General features: G+C 37.8%; 2 protein-coding genes across 4 annotated transcripts in view; one reads left to right on the top strand and one right to left on the bottom strand.

The window, feature by feature from the left end:
• Window positions 1–12084, top strand: part of SPoCk (secretory pathway calcium atpase) — a 29615-nt gene extending 17531 nt beyond the window's left edge. Inside the window, exons 1-14 of one of the 3 annotated variants that reach the window (XM_089848183.1) lie at window positions 2005–2142; window positions 2353–2525; window positions 4348–4569; window positions 4912–5001; window positions 5089–5186; window positions 5257–5365; window positions 5439–5588; window positions 5655–6278; window positions 6357–6935; window positions 7646–7881; window positions 8190–8454; window positions 8522–8617; window positions 9250–9391; window positions 9482–12084. In XM_089848183.1, the coding sequence (XP_089704309.1) occupies window positions 2403–2525; window positions 4348–4569; window positions 4912–5001; window positions 5089–5186; window positions 5257–5365; window positions 5439–5588; window positions 5655–6278; window positions 6357–6935; window positions 7646–7881; window positions 8190–8454; window positions 8522–8617; window positions 9250–9391; window positions 9482–9606 (2859 nt within the window). In that variant the 5' untranslated portion in view covers window positions 2005–2142; window positions 2353–2402 and the 3' untranslated portion in view covers window positions 9607–12084. Of the gene's footprint in view, window positions 1–2004; window positions 2143–2352; window positions 2526–4254; window positions 4570–4911; window positions 5002–5088; window positions 5187–5256; window positions 5366–5438; window positions 5589–5654; window positions 6279–6356; window positions 6936–7645; window positions 7882–8189; window positions 8455–8521; window positions 8618–9249; window positions 9392–9481 lie in introns of those variants that run through there. The other 2 variants (XM_089848184.1, XM_089848185.1) reach the window with 2 other exon arrangements.
• A 21-nt stretch (window positions 12085–12105) lies between these two features.
• Window positions 12106–13390, bottom strand: SmB (small ribonucleoprotein particle protein SmB). Its single transcript, XM_089848198.1, has 3 exons — window positions 13264–13390; window positions 12793–13056; window positions 12106–12728 (listed from the first exon to the last, which is right to left on the bottom strand). The coding sequence occupies exons 1-3, from the start codon at window positions 13264–13266 to the stop codon at window positions 12270–12272; spliced, it is 726 nt and encodes a 241-aa protein (XP_089704324.1). The 5' UTR covers window positions 13267–13390; the 3' UTR covers window positions 12106–12269.
• Window positions 13391–16002: the final 2612 nt, after the last annotated feature.

Genomic DNA, 16002 nt, shown 5'->3' with positions numbered 1-16002 from the left:
ACCCAAAGACCAAGGGACTGTCAGTACCATAAAGTTAGACCCAGAAGATTATTGATTCAAGCTTAGGAAAGTTCCCAAAAAATAGTCCGTGCTACTTTAAAATTGAACACAAAGATCATGGGACAGTCAAAATATGGCCCTCAGACAGTACTAAAGAAGTTTGCAATCCATTATCTCTTGGCTTCTGACTGTTAGTCTTTGGAATATTTGGGCGTTCTCGAGCTCACTCGCTTCGGATGATATCATCAGGCAGTGGGTGGGAGATAGACTGATCTATTTTAAACAGTCTAAACACAAGAAGGACTTCTTTATTTGAACCGAGAAAATACGACACTACCGCGTTAATTGTTCAAATAATTGCCGTATATCTCTCTTAAAAAAGCGGGTCAAGACCGTGAGCTAAAAAAACAACAGAATAGGCCTATGCTTAAATTGTAATTGGATGGAAAGGTGTCTATTTTTGGGTTTACCTCAGGTAGAAGGTAATGACGTTAACACCTGTCAGTAAAGAAATACGTTTAATAAGGGTTTACCTGCCATATTTAATGGTGACAAGTGTCTATGAATTTGTTTTATATTTGCGTTTGCCTTCAACTTCCTTAATTCCAGTCTCTCCTAGATCTTAGTGTAAATAATTCCGAGTTTGTTGCAACCCAAGAACTTCCCTTAATGTTAATTGAAACTATAGTTATTTTACGCTTTTTTAAGAATGTATTTAGTTGAATAGATTAAAAAGAAAAACAAAGATATTTTTTCTTTTGAACATATGGATTTCAAGTCATTATGGATATATATTTTTGGAACAAGGGGTTGTTTGGACCATTAATGTTAACGCGTGGTAACGGAGAAGTTCCTTCAACTGTTTGTTTACGACTCTATTTAAATGAATACCATGCACCATCCATCAATGCCGCATGCGTTTAAACGCCATTTGTCTATTTACTTCGAGATATGAACTTTTATTTTAAATTAGTTTTAAATTCTACAAAATTCATTTATGTTTGATATAAAAAAAAACTTTTCGCAACTTGTGAAACGGTATTCCCGCCTTTGGTAGCTAGCAGTCTTGGGTGACAGTGTGAGCTTGGAGAAAATTGGTGAGATGGAGTAATAATCTACGTCCTTATTACGTATCGCCCATCAACGAAAGTCCTCCAAGCATCTTCCCCGCGTTTCAGGAAGGGTCGGTGAGGGTTGTACGCGAGGTACTCTGGCAAACTTTCATTGCCGAAGAGATGGCCCACCATCATAACTACTCCATAATTCCGCTTTCCTCCAAGGCATGAGACCTTACTGTAGTGTAGTTGTAACGTATTGAGGAAAGAGTCAAAAGACGACAACATTCTTCTAGAGTTATTTTTAGACTTTTTCCGATTCGCCCATGCCAATCCCGTAGCAATTGGAAAGAAAACTTACTTCGTAGCTATTTTGAAGATGCGTAATGTTAATTTTTGTTCACGGTTACAGTTGGAAAAAGCGTGACCCTGATGCCAGACACGTGATGTTGGCCTTCTGATAACCTTCGCGCCCTTTCGCTGTTCATATTTTTCATTAAATTTTTCATTTTAATTATCAAAATCGATACAAAAATATATTTTAAAATCTATTTAAATATCACTTATTTAAAATAATGATTTATTTTTATAGAATAGTAAATATCTAGATGGCGCTGCATACGTGTGATTTCAATCTACCCCACCTTATCTCCCCTATCGATTATATCATAGCCAACTTGATCACGCGCTCAAACGTGACCCTTGGATTATCGGCGGGAAATTCAAATAGGCCTAGATAAACATGACATTCTATAGCAAAATATGGAAATATTCTCTGTTATATTGATCAAATTTACGTCACTCTGAGGGGTTAAAAAACTCAAAAAATAATTAAAATCTACATTCGTATGGAAGTTCACGCTGAGGAAATATCAATCCAAGGGTCACGTTAAATAGCTAGAGCAGCTTGCGTCGTTGAGCGCGTGATCGAGTAGTCTATGGGAATACTCGTCACAGTCTGGCACGTCGGTCGGTACTCGGTACTAGGGAAGTAGGGATTGTTTCGCAGTGATCGGTTTTGCGTTTCATAAAACTAGTTTTTAAGGAAAAATACGGTTATTTATAAGAATATTATTTATTTATTTGGGTCAGTATCTATTTTTTTACTTTTCCCTTACAGAAAGTTAGTAAAAAAAGGGCGAAAAGTCGGTCAATCATTCATACATGTTGTTACCTACATTGAACAAAAAGTGTCTTGCCATTTTCTTATCGGGTTATTCCCATTATTATGACTACTTGGCATTTAACGAAGGTCTTTTAAGCCATTTTTTGACAACGTTATTTGTTTGTTTGTCAGGTTTATGCAATAGTTGACATCCGTGACAAGTTTGACACTCTGGGAACCCGATGAGTTCTCCAAAGTACGAAAGACTTAATATCAACGCTGCTGCTGGTGTTGAGACTGCTGCTATTCAAAGTTTCAAAAGTGAAAGTGGATTAAAAATTATTTACTCTCCTGGAAACAGTCAGGTAGATGTTAATTTTAATTAAAGTTAATTACAGTCAAATCCTACTCTTGTAGCTTCTATCTTTTCTATCTTTGGGACTATCCAACTTTATGTTATCGTAAAAATGAATTTATGATCATGAATTCTGAATTGTTAAAAATTTCTTTCCATACTTTACTATTGCTAAGCCTAAAGAAATAATTGTTTTGCCTTGCATTGCACTGTTGCGTAATTTTAAGCACAGTTTTTGTGGAATTTAGTCTTAGTTCTTCAGGTTTTAATGTAGAGATAAGTGTGCAGACTCTGCACAAATGTCCACTTTAAAAATTAGCTGGGCCAGTTTAAAATTTAAATGCTTGGCGGTCTTCTGGCCCTGTGGCCACTTAATTAAAAAACTTCCAAGATTTTACCATGGATAAAGAATGCGCGTGAGGAAATTTGTTTTCACTCTATAGGATAGGCAACTCCCTATCTCGAGCGACAGCTTATTCTGTATATAGGGTCTTTGCGCGTGACGTCAAGTTACCTACCCCCTTTCCTCTCCCCTTGCCGACTGCCCGCTCTGGCCACGTTAGGATGCCATGTTGACATCCCCTGAAAACCGGTTTTCGCCCCCTATTTCTTCTCCCTTTTTACTCTCGCGGAAACACCCTATACTCTGTAACAACATCGGTTGTCAGCACGCGTAAAGCTAGTAGTAGGCTGTAGGCAATTTTACACGTATTTGAAACTAAGGCCTAGAGGTCCGTGCACTGAGCTAAAAAACTCAAACTCGCGGATATTTTAAATCCTGAAGATCCTGAAGTTTTTTGTCTCTTGTCAGCACGCACAAAGCTAGGTTACATAGAGACCTAACTTTGCGGGTGCTGACAACCGATGTTGTAACAGAGTATATACAGAATAAGCTGTCGTTCGAGATAGGGAGTTGCCTATCCTATTCCTATAGCCTGAAAACAAATTTCCTCACGCGCATTCTTTATCCATGATTTCATCACTATAAGTAGCCAATGTCCAGTTTATTTAATTAAAGTGCTTGGGCTCTATTGGCCCAAAGGGCCAGTTTAAAAAAAAATAAATCCTTAATTTCTCCGCCTGTCACACATACGTCACATTGTTGACTTTGTGAACAACACATTCAATAAATAAATAAATAAATAAACATACTCAAAAGCTTGTAGTAGAGCTATCTCAGCTGTGACGTCAGTGCCTAGGTAAAACGTCATAGGCTTAGCTTTGGCAGTGGGCGGCCATGTATGGTAACGCTTTGGTTCTATGGGCAAATAGCATGGGTGACGTCACAATAAGGGTCCTGAGATAGCTCTATTCTGTTCGATTCGCGTGATTCAGTTCTCAACCTGAGATGGTCTCACAAATTACTGGCAACCCTTAAACAGGGTTAAAGTTAAGAAATGGGATAGCTAATTTCTGTAGCCCCTTTAACACACACTTGTCCATTCAAACAGCATAGTTTGCATTTCAGTCACGTTTGTGACCAATATTTTGCTCGCAAAATGTAATTTAACGGTGTTGGCCTATTTATCACTAAATCACAAAACAGCTGTCGCTCGCTATACTCTTACCTTAAGTTCTAATCTAGCATTGAACCTATCGCTATAGCATGCGCAACTTATCGCACACACACACAAACTCGGTCTAATTGAAGATCAAAAAGGTTTTATTATAATAACCTAAAATACGTTTAAAGTTACAATAAATAAAACCTAGTTTTGCCGTGGGGGGTGGGGTCACAGCCGTTGCCGCTCTAAAATATCACCAGACGAAAAGCAAAAAACCAAAAAAAAAGGGTCGCTAGCGAAAGGTTGTTGGCGTTTTTACTTTGGTAGCAGTCGACACCCGATGCTGAGGGTCAAAGAGACTCGGACATGCAAAGTATGCGAACAGAGGAGGCTTGTCGAAAGTCCTACGAAGAAGTGGTGACCAAATTGGCCACCGATATTCAGAGAGGGTTATCATGGAGGGAAGCTGATCGGCGACTTTCTATGCATGGCAAAAATGAGTTTGAAGTTAAAGTTGACGATCCTTTATGGAAAAAATATATAGAACAGGTATAAATAACGACGTTTTATACCTTTTAAGTGAACTAGTTTGGGTTGGTACTTGGTAGAGGAAATTTTAAGCAACAACAGGGTTGCCACTGGTCAGGGGAAAGTCGGGGAATTTGAACAAAGATCATGGGGGCCCTTACCATTGAGTCCGACTATTCCTCCCCCATTTTTTGGTGTTCCACCCAACCTGTCCTGTGCCACAGTTAGCTCGCCGATTTCTCTCAGATTACGTATCCTCCCCCATCACCCTTGATATGAATTTCAAAATTTGGTGGCAACCCTATACAAAGTTTAAGGTTTTAATAATTATTAACGGTCTCTTATTCCAATTAAAATTTTCAGTTCAAGAATCCCTTGATTCTATTACTCTTAGTTTCGGCGTTTGTTAGTTTATGTATGCAACAATTTGATGACGCAGTCAGTATTACGGTGGTAAGGCATTATCATTTTACCATAGAAGACGTAGATCTTTGGAATGAAATTTCCGGTCCCTTTAAATGAAACAATATTAAATTTCAGGCCATTGTGATAGTCGTTACGGTTGCCTTTGTTCAGGAATATAGGTCTGAAAAATCGTTAGAGGAGCTTAATAAATTAGTACCGCCCGCTTGCAATTGGTAAAACGCCCAAAACTCTTTTTTTCGTCAATTGCGCATTGTAATCTAAGAAATTACGATGGTTATTTAGCATTCGAGAAGGTCAAACTGAATCTTTCCTCGCGCGTAACTTGGTTCCTGGTGATATAGTTCTTCTAAATATTGGTGATAGAGTTCCTGCGGATATTAGATTATTCGAGGTACTGTTTAATTATTAAATTACTCTTCACTTCTCGTAATTGTAAATCTTAATTTAACGACTTATAATTAAAGTCTGTGGAGTTGGCCATTGACGAAAGTAGTTTCACTGGGGAGACGGAACCATCTTCAAAAGTAACTGTCGCCTTAGAAAAAACAAATGGCATTCCTAGTCGTAAAAATATCGCTTTTATGGGAACTTTGGTTCGATGTGGCAGTGGAAAGGTATTTAGTTAGGAGGTAGATGTTCGCCATCTTGGGGGAGTCTAGCTTAATGTCTGTCCTCAACAGGGGATTGTCGTCAGCACGGGTGAAAACTCGGAATTTGGTGAAGTATTTAAAATGATGCAAGCGGAAGAAGCTCCCAAAACTCCATTGCAAAAAAGCATGGATTCTTTGGGCAAACAACTGTCTTTGTACTCTTTCGCCATTATCGGATTGATCATGGTCTTGGGTTGGATACAAGGACGTCCCATCTTAGAAATGTTTAATATCGGGGTTAGTTTAGCGGTGGCGGCCATTCCCGAAGGTTTACCCATCGTCGTGACGGTCACTTTAGCTCTGGGAGTCATGAGAATGGCCAAGAGGAAAGCCATAGTTAAGAAGTTACCCACTGTGGAAACATTGGGTTGCGTAAACGTCGTTTGTTCCGATAAAACTGGAACTCTGACGAAGAACGAGATGACGGTAACGGCCTTAATTACGTCGGAGCTTTATCACGCGGAAGTGACTGGTGTCGGGTACAACGCCGATGGACAGATACAACTTTTGGAACCCGATCATCCTATTGAGAATCAACTCGGAGCCGTTCGTTCCTTGTTGGAGGCTGGATGCGTTTGTAATAACGCCGAAATCATTGATGGACAACTGAGAGGACAACCGACTGAAGGAGCTTTGATTTGTGTCGCGCAAAAGGTGAGGAAACATTGAAGTGGGGTTACCACAAGTCAGGGAATTTTAATTTGAAAATTTTATGGCAACCCTTGGGTACAGATGGATATGTATGGAGTTAAAGAACGCTACATTCGACTGCAAGAATATCCGTTTAGTTCGGATCACAAATTAATGGCAGTTCGTTGCGCTGGTAAATTTAACGCTGAACAGGAGCTGTACTACGTGAAAGGGGCGTTAGAACGTCTCCTTCCTTATTGCGCATCTTACTCGGTTCACGGTTCAACATTGCCTTTAACAAAAGACCGCGAAATGAGCTATTTCAAAGAAGGACAGTATCTAGGACGCAAAGGGCTCCGAGTTCTCGCCATGGCTGTCGGTTCCTCCATGGAGAACTTGACCTTCTTGGGAATGGTGGGAATTTTGGACCCACCGCGTCCGGGAGCCAGGGAAGCCATTGAAACCTTAATAGGAAGCGGAGTCGCCGTTAAAATGTTAACCGGTGATTCGGAAGAAACTGCTTGCGCCATTGGAGCGCGTTTGGGACTTTACGCATCAGGGAATATGGTCGTATCGGGTGAACAACTTGATAACATGAGTGAACCGGAGTTGCAAAGTATAATTAACGCAATCTCCGTGTTTTATCGAGTTAGTCCTGGACATAAACTAAGAATTGTCAAAGTAAGTTGGATTTATACAAGGGTTTCAGGCCAAATTTAAATAGGGTTTCGAGCCCTGGAAAAGTGAACTGGCAGAGTTCTAGACCCCAAAAAAATCTTAATAAAGTCCGTTTCGACCCCAAAAAATTTTTAATAAAGTCCGTTTCGACCCCAAAAATTTTTTAATAAAGTCCGTTTCGACCCCGAAAAATTCTTAATAAAGTCCGTTTCGACCACAAAAATTTTTTAATAAAGTCCGTTTCGACCCCGAAAAATTCTTAATAAAGTCCGTTTCGACCCCAAAAAATTTTTAATAAAGTCCGTTTCGACCCCGAAAAATTCTTAATAAAGTCCGTTTCGACCCCGAAAATTTTTTAATAAAGTCCGTTTCGAGTTTCGACCCCGAAAAATTCTTAATAAAGTCCGTTTCGACCCCAAAAAATTTTTAATAAAGTCCGTTTCGACCCCAAAAAATCTTAATAAAGTCCGTTTCGACCCCAAAAATTTTTTAATAAAGTCCGTTTCGACCCCAAAATTTTTTTAATAAAGTCCGTTTCGACCCCGAAAAATTCTTAATAAAGTCCGTTTCGACCCCGAAAAATTCTTAATAAAGTCCGTTTCGACCACAAAAAATTCTTATTAAAGTCCGTTCCGACCCCAAAAAATTCTTCTTAGATTCCAGATTTCCGTCTTATTTACAGTAAATTAAACACGTTCTCGCGTAATAAATAGGCTTTGCAACAAAATGGCGCTGTTGTGGGTATGACTGGTGATGGAGTAAACGACGGTGTGGCCCTTAAGAAGGCTGACATTGGAATCGCCATGGGACATAGCGGAACGGACGTCTGTAAAGAGGCGGCCGATATGATTTTAGTCGACGATGATTTCTTAACTATCATGTCGGCTATCGAAGAAGGAAAAGGAATTTTCTACAATATTCGAAATTTTGTTCGATTTCAACTTAGCACGTAAATTAATTTAACTTAATTCATTTTAATTAGCCTTATTCCTGATTAGCGCCACCTACCCATAGCGGCGACTTTGAGAACTACTGTAATCGCCAAGCCAATCAGATGTCGCTAAAATCTGGTGACGTCACTGACGGGCACTCGGGGGTCTTACCAAAAATGACGTCACCAGATTTTAGCGACATCTGATTGGCTTGCCGTTTACAGTATTTCTCAAAGTCGCCGCTATGGGTAGGTGGCGCTGATCAGGAATAAGACCGCTAATTAAGTTAAATTAATTTAAATGGCGGTTAAAAATGTTTCTGTAGGAGTATCGCGGCTCTTTCCCTAATCGCGGTTTCTACATTAATGAGGATTCCTAATCCCTTAAACGCCATGCAAATCTTGTGGATTAATATTATAATGGATGGTCCACCCGCTCAAAGTTTGGGAGTCGAACCGGTTGATCACGATGTTTTGAAACAACCTCCCAGAAACGTTAAACAACCCATGATCACTCGCGAACTGATCATCAACGTTTTACTCTCGGCAACCATTATTATACTCGGAACTCTATGGGTTTTTAATAGAGAAGTAAGTCGTCTACCTGCGGTTTGTTATAATAATTATTACATAATGTGGTAATTAAATTAATTATTAGATGAGTGATAAAATCGTCACGCCTAGAGATACCACTATGACCTTCACTTGTTTCGTATTTTTTGATATGTTTAATGCCTTAAGCTGTCGATCGCAGGTAAATATTAGTTGACTAAAAATTCAGGGAAAGATCAAGGAAATTTATGTACTTAATGTTAAGTTTTATCAGGGATAGATTTAATTTTAGAAGTAGGAATGGAGAATGAACGGTTAGTATTTACTTCAGTTATTCCGACTCATAGACCACCCAGTATAGAGTAATTTATTTCCCATATACGGCAACGTCATAACCCTCTATCTCTTACCTTAGTGATACCCCCCCCCTCCCCTTCCCTTCCGGGGGCAAATAGTATTCTCTAGTGCAAAGTTGCCCCTAACGTAGGGGATACACAGTTCACTCCCCCTCTCAACCGAAATTACTCTATAGAGCCCCTCCCTCCAACACTTAACGAAAAGTTTAAATTATCTTATTGGCTCACATAAACTACGTTTTGATGACGTTGCTGACGGAGACGGCGGCGAAAAATATAATACGTAATTCCTTTTTACCTCTGTCGCTTTGACCCGCCTCTTCTTTCATACCCCCCCCCCGTCCCGTGGAAGGGGGGTCCGGGACTTTAACGCGCGCCCATGCAGATTACTCTGTTCTCCATTCCTACTTCTAAAATTAAATCTATCCCTGGTTTAAAATTAATCATGTTTCTTTCATTGGTTAACTAATTTTTGCAGACGAAATCAGTTTTTCAAATTGGCCTCTTTAAAAATAAGATGTTTTTGATAGCGGTTATGGGATCAGTTATTGGTCAAATGCTGGTCATCTACTTTCCTCCTTTGCAGCACATTTTTCAAACGGAGGCTCTCACATTTTACGGTAAAGACAAACATATTATTTATTACGCCAAACTATCTTTTTAAAACACTAATTACTAATTTAATCAACAATAAATTTCATTAATTAAAGATTTATTGTTGTTAACCGGAATCGCTTCGTCAGTTTTTATTGTCTCGGAAATTAAAAAATTAATCGAACGTCAAATTGTCAAACGCAGGAAAATGAAACGATTCTTTGACTCGGATTTTGTTTGAACATAATTAATTAAATAGGAACGTAATTAATTAATTAACTAAAGTAATTATTGAACAATCTCGTGTAAGTAAATTTTCTTTTTTTTTTTTTTAATTGTTAGAGTTAGACAATTTGTTTTAAATTAATTAATTACGATGTTTTCGTTACTTTAATTACTTTTTATGTTAAGTGACGAAATGGTTAATTTAATTTAAAGTTGAAGGAAAATGATTTTATATTAATTTAGTTTTTGTTTAAATGACGGAACACGTTTACGTTAAATTGTGTCAAAAAAATATACTAGTTGAAAAAGCGTACGTGTACTGTGCCTTCTTGCAAAGTGATTTTTTTCTTACATTCCTTACTTAAAATACATTGATAATAGAGGTTGGTGCGAGTCCTCATTTAGGTGGCGAGTCCAAGACTCCAAGTGCAAGTAATGGAAAACTGAACTCGCAGAGTCCAATTTCTGAGTACTTGCGAGTCCAAGTGTGAGTAAATGGACTAGCTCGCGTGTTGGCGTGTACTGTTATTAGCCTTGGCGAAGGACTCGCGAGTACTCACAAATTTCTTTATAAAAACGAGGTCCGAGTACTCGCAAAGGCCTAATTGATAATGTTCGAGTACTCGCAAAGGCCTAATTGATAATGTTCGAGTACTCGCAAAGGCCTAATTGACAATGTTCGAGTACTCGCAAAGGCTTAATTGATAATGTCCGAGTACTCGCAAAGGCTTAATTGATAATGTCAGACTCGAGTACTCGCAAAGGCTTAATTGTCAATGTCCGAGTACTCGCAAAGGCCTAATTGACAATCTCTTCTTTCTTAAACGTTAATTTTTGTGACCGAAGACAAATAATTAACGAGATTTTCTTAAATTAACGATCAGATAATCTAATAAATTTTAGTTCCGTTTTTGGGGATATTGTCACCCGATTAAAGTTATATTATATATTGATGTTAAATTTAAATTTAATTAAAAACAAGCTAATGCCCTCCATCAGTCCTTTGGCACTAAATATTTAATACTTAGATATATTATAGAAGAAACTAAAGAACATAAAAAAACCCCGACCCTACATAAAGCCGCTAAAAGAAAAACAGTATTTTCCAGCGCTATTTTGTATATACAAACTGTAAATTTCACTTAATAATTAATATTATTTAACTAGGAAGTCTTTAAAGTTTAGACCAAACGATTCTGAGAATTTTTATTTGACTTTGAAGTAGTTTTTCTAGTCTCCTTGACGATGGAATCTCGTTAAAAAAGGATAACGGCTGATTTAAGAGTACACGTACTACAATCTTAAAATCAAGCCAAATTTTTTGTAAAAATATATAATGAAACTGAAAGTTTATAAATGTATTTCATCACAATCGTCTTGTTATAAGAAAACAATTTGAAATTTAATGAATTCAAATGAATATGGATTTCTATTCTATGTACAGGGTTTCCACCGTGAAATTTTCAAATTCCCTGACGTTTTACAGGTTTTCTCTGACCTTTTTCTACGATTTTTCCTTAAGTTTTTAGTCAAAATGAATATTATTCTATTTATAAGGGGTTATATAATTAAACAAATACGTTTAAATCGAGTTTTATAAATATTTAACTGAAATATTTGAGATTTTGGTGTTTGGTCAAATTTAATCTCTAAAAAAGGCCAGTTTAAAACGTCACCCAACTGGATAGTTGAACTGCGGATATTTTAGCAACCTTAATCAAATTCCTTGACTTTGTTTAAATACTTAAATTTCCCTGACCTTTTTTAGCCTATTTTTAAATTTCCCCCCCCCCCCGACCTTTTTTGGCCTATTTTGAAATTCCCCGACCTTTTTTGGCCTATTTTGAAATTCCCCGACCTTTTTTGGCCTATTTTGAAATTCCCCGACCCTTTTTGGCCTATTTTGAAATTCCCGACCTTTTTTGGCCTATTTTGAAATTCCCGACCTTTTTTTGGCCTATTTTGAAATCCCCTGACCTTTTTTTGGCCTATTTTGAAATTCCCCGACTTTTTTTGGCCTATTTTGAAATTCCCCGACTTTTTTGGCCTATTTTGAAATTCCCCGACCTTTTTTGGCCTATTTTGAAATTCCCCGACCTTTTTTGGCCTATTTTGAAATTCCCCGACCTTTTTTTGGCCTATTTTGAAATTCCCCGACCTTTTTTGGCCTATTTTGAAATTCCCCGACCTTTTTTGGCCTATTTTGAAATTCCCCGACCTTTTTTGGCCTATTTTAAAATTCCCCGACCTTTTTTGGCCTATTTTAAAATTCCCCGACCTTTTTTGGCCTATTTTAAAATTCCCCGACCTTCTTTGGCCTACTTTGAAATTCCCCCGACCTGTGGCAACCCTGTATGTACTTTTGATGATATCTTTGTAAATTGATAAAATATTCAAAGCTACGCAGATTTTTCAGATTCTTAATAAATTATTATGTGGCCGGTATTTTAAAAATTACGCACGATAATAAATTTAAACTATATTACTTAACAAAGTTGAAATTAATTGTGAAATGTTTTAAATTTTAATTTTTATTTCTTAGCATCTTTAGAAATACAATGAATGATTTATGAATGATTCATGAACAAACAAATAATCAAAATGGTTTTAATGTGACTTTATTTACACACAAGTGTTAAAAAATGTTTTTTTATTGTTCCGTATCATGTTAGTTTAACTTTAGGGCATCGGACCCCTCATCATCCCAGGGGGTGGTCCTCTCATACCGGGTGGTGGACCCATTGGAGGTGGCGCAGTCATTCTTTGACCCATTTGCGGCATTTGATTAGGAGCCAGACCGCCTCTACCAATCATACCAGGTGGGGGAGCCATCATACCGGGAGGTGGGGCCCCTCGACCACTAATAGTTACTGGAACACCGGGTGGTGGGCCCCCCATTCTTGGTGGACCTCCAACCATACCGGGAGGAGCACCTCCTGGTCTAATTTGGGGTTGGGTAACTTGACCTCGGCCTTGAGGAGCCATAACTTGAGGTGATGGTCCACCTACACCGCGAACTGGACCCTGTAGACCAACAGGGGCTGTACCTATTGGGGCAGCTGGAACCCCACGACCCGCAGCGCGACCAACTCCGGGTCCTGGCATAGCTCCGGGGATTGGAACTCGAGGTAAACCCTCCTGTAAAAGTCAAAAAAACAAATTTAACGATAAATAATTCAATCAACTTTTGTTTCAAACGTACCTCAGCTGGTGGTGGTCCTTCAACTGTTAGGGACACAATATTTTCGCCTCTTAAAAGAACTAGACCTAAGACACGTTTCTCTTCTCTCTCTTCTTTCTTACTGTGTTTAGGTTTAACTCTACGAAATTCTTCGCAATCCCCAAGGATCAAATTCATGTGTTTATCGAAGGCTTTAAAGGTACCTATGAATGTTCGGCTATCTTGTAAAATAACCCGCATTCGGTAGTTGATGTGTTGAAGCATCTTATTGTTTTTACTGATCGTCTGCAAAGAAATTAATTAATAAAATTATTTTAATTATTCATTCATTAATTTTAACGAACAAAAGGAAGTAAATATATATATATAGCAAAGGCTTAGCAGGTACGTTAATGTTTTGGAAATATCTATTTAAGCTTAGTTTTGCAACCAAAAATTAAAATTGTAGCGAGAAAATTGTTTTATAATTAAAAGCGTAATTATTATTCTTACCATTTTGGTGCTTGAATAATTACGGATTAATTGCGATTAACAAAACCTTTCACAAAATTTCTATCCAGACGAAAGCCGGATAAAAAGTTCACCGCCTTACGTGTAGATGGCGTAACTATCGTAAAATGTTAACCAATCAGTTGACAATACTTTTTTTTAAACCGGCAGCTCGAGGTTCAAGCTTCAGTGAACCTTGTGTTGGTTTTTAATTGGATAAGTGCCGCGTAATTATGAAATAATTAAACAAAATTTAATTAAAAGTATCTCAAGAGAGTAACTTTGGAAGTTTCTAACATATTTCCAGTCAGTTGGCTCTTTAATTTTGATCAAAAATATAACTTATACTTAAGCCTAATGCTCTACTTCAAAGATCAAGGCTTAGGGTACTTCTTAAATGTAATTAGTGATAAAATTTACCGATGAACCCTATGCTTATAAACTTTAGCATTTAAAATACGATAGTTTTTACGTTTTAAAGCTTGTATATGTAACTTCTGACCCCAGTAGCTGCACCGTCTAACAATAAACTTTTTAAAACTTGTTTGGTCTATGTTCATGCCCCACATTCTGTTATTTCTGTAGCACCATAAGTCAAATTAATTATTATTGTGGTCCTTTTTTATACAAACTTTTGGGCATAAGCCGGCGCGTTTCTTATGGTTTCTTGACACCGGGCATTCTGCCAAGATTGATGGCTTTTACTAAACATTTCTTTGACACTTAAAGTATGTTTAAAAACCCAACTCAGCGAAATTGGCATAATAACAAAGAAAAAAAAACCCGAAGTTTATTAACTCTTTGATCTTCATGTAATGATGATATTCGATATTTTTTTCCTTGTAGGCCTAAATTATTAAGTTTAAAATGTGGAAGAAAAAAATTTATACAATTTAAATTTTAATGCTTATAACTATACGACACTACATTATGATAAATTAGTAGAAGAAAAACTTAATCATAATTAAACGATTCCTTTAATAATAATTTAATATTTCTTTTTATCTTGTTATATCACTTTACGATTCACCGCCCCCCACCCTTCCGTCTGAACTCGGTAGAAATAAACGCGCGTGGTTAACGATAGTCTGTCGGCACCCGGTATTAGCTTGCCATAGATCTAAATAGAGTCCAAGCGGGGAATCTGCCGTATCTCTATGGGACGCTAAGAGGCTGAGAGAGGGAAGAAGCTGGCATTTATAAATAGCCCGGCTACAATGGAGGCTTGATCCCGTCGGAACTAAAATTATACATAGGATTTCCGACGTCAGCTAGTACTATCCGTGTGTAGTTGTTAGAAACAGTTTTTGTGGCCTGTAGCCAACTCAACCGGCTTGGTTCCTCCGGTTTGCGTCCTAAGGTACACCATGATCCTAGTTCTTTGCTCGAGGGACGTTTTGAATTGTCGCGTTTAGGGGATTCGCCTAGACTTTTCTTCAAAGTCGTAGAAAGATTGGACAGTAAACTTTGCTTTGCTTTTTTAAGTGTCGAGAGTGTATTTTCCCCATAGGGAATTAGATTGTTTTTCTTTATTCCACCTTTTTTTTTATTGAAGTGACTTAATTTTGTTCACACTCCGAGTGCTAGTGCTTTTGTTACTGTTAACTTTTGACAAAGAAAACAATATTTTCCACGCGTTTTTTCTTTCTCTTGACGGATGGCTTCAATTCATAAAGAAGTTTATTAGAATAAATTGTTTAACTTGACATGTCGCACGCTTATGGCTTACACGTAAGTTCAACTTTAATATGGTTTCATTTTTAACCAGTCTTTCACTGATGGGGCTATAAAAAATGCATCCCCCTCCCACGGCTTAAAATGCAGTGCAGTGGTGTCAGGCGGAACTCTGCGAAATGAGTTAGTCAAGTACTGAGTCAAACTGATTTGCTAGCCATTCTCTGTGCAATCTCTTGACCAGTCTGGGAAATAGCACACTTCCTCTGGTCCAAAACCAGTTTACTAATTGCTTGGACAAGTTTTTTAATTCAAGAAGTGGGGGTTACTGGTCCTCGGGGCCAGTTTATTAATTTCAAATCTATAGGACAACAAAGGCTGGGATCACTTTCGAGACCAGTTTATTATTTCGGACCCTAGGGGGTCACTGGTCCCAAGGACTAGTTTAAAAAATATCCTTATTTCCCAGACTGTTGTCTTGACTCGCCAACGGCCTCGCAACACTGGGGGAACGGAAAAACACCCCGTTTAGTGGAAACGATGTATTATTTACGTTGTTTGTAACTTTCCTGGTTTGACCCTTGACCCCTAAAACCAATCGATACCACGTTTGACTTAAAATTCGCTGACCCTATAACTTTTCAATTGGATCTCATACCCTAAAACCTACAATACCATATTATAAAATAAATCTTTAACAAGGAGTAATCGCTCCTATGAACTTTGACCCTGAATTAAGGATGTTATATTCATTGTAATCCCATGAAGAGTGACACAGTTAGACTATAAATAGACCATTAATCAAACCTTAGTCAGAATTACGTAATTTTTGACTTGGAAATTGCCTGAAACTTCAAGTAGCTCTTCTTAAAAATATTGAGTAACAAACTAAATTGAACCATAGCCAAAATTAGTTACCTCTCTTACGTTAGACTCGTTGTTTCGTTATAGTTTTCACGTGTTTTGTACCTTGCCTTTCAACACGCAATTATACCTACTGTGTTATTTGGAAACTTTAATTTAAACTGTCAATAATTAGAAAACACAATATGGGTCACTCTGATTCCA

This window comes from Phalangium opilio, unplaced genomic scaffold (assembly GCF_054372755.1).
Source record: "Phalangium opilio isolate 3A_F unplaced genomic scaffold, DU_Popi_V2 ptg000082l_1, whole genome shotgun sequence".
NCBI classification, from domain to species: Eukaryota; Metazoa; Arthropoda; class Arachnida; order Opiliones; family Phalangiidae; genus Phalangium; species Phalangium opilio.
The sequence above is the reverse complement of the archived record's forward strand: the minus strand, read 5'-3'. Positions and strand labels throughout refer to the sequence as shown.

Excerpts from the sequence above, each read along its gene's own strand:
- SmB (XM_089848198.1), bottom strand. Across the intron at positions 12,729-12,792 it reads AAGGACCACCACCAGCTGAG|GAGGGTTTACCTCGAGTTCC; the intron begins GTACGTTTGAAA and ends TGACTTTTACAG.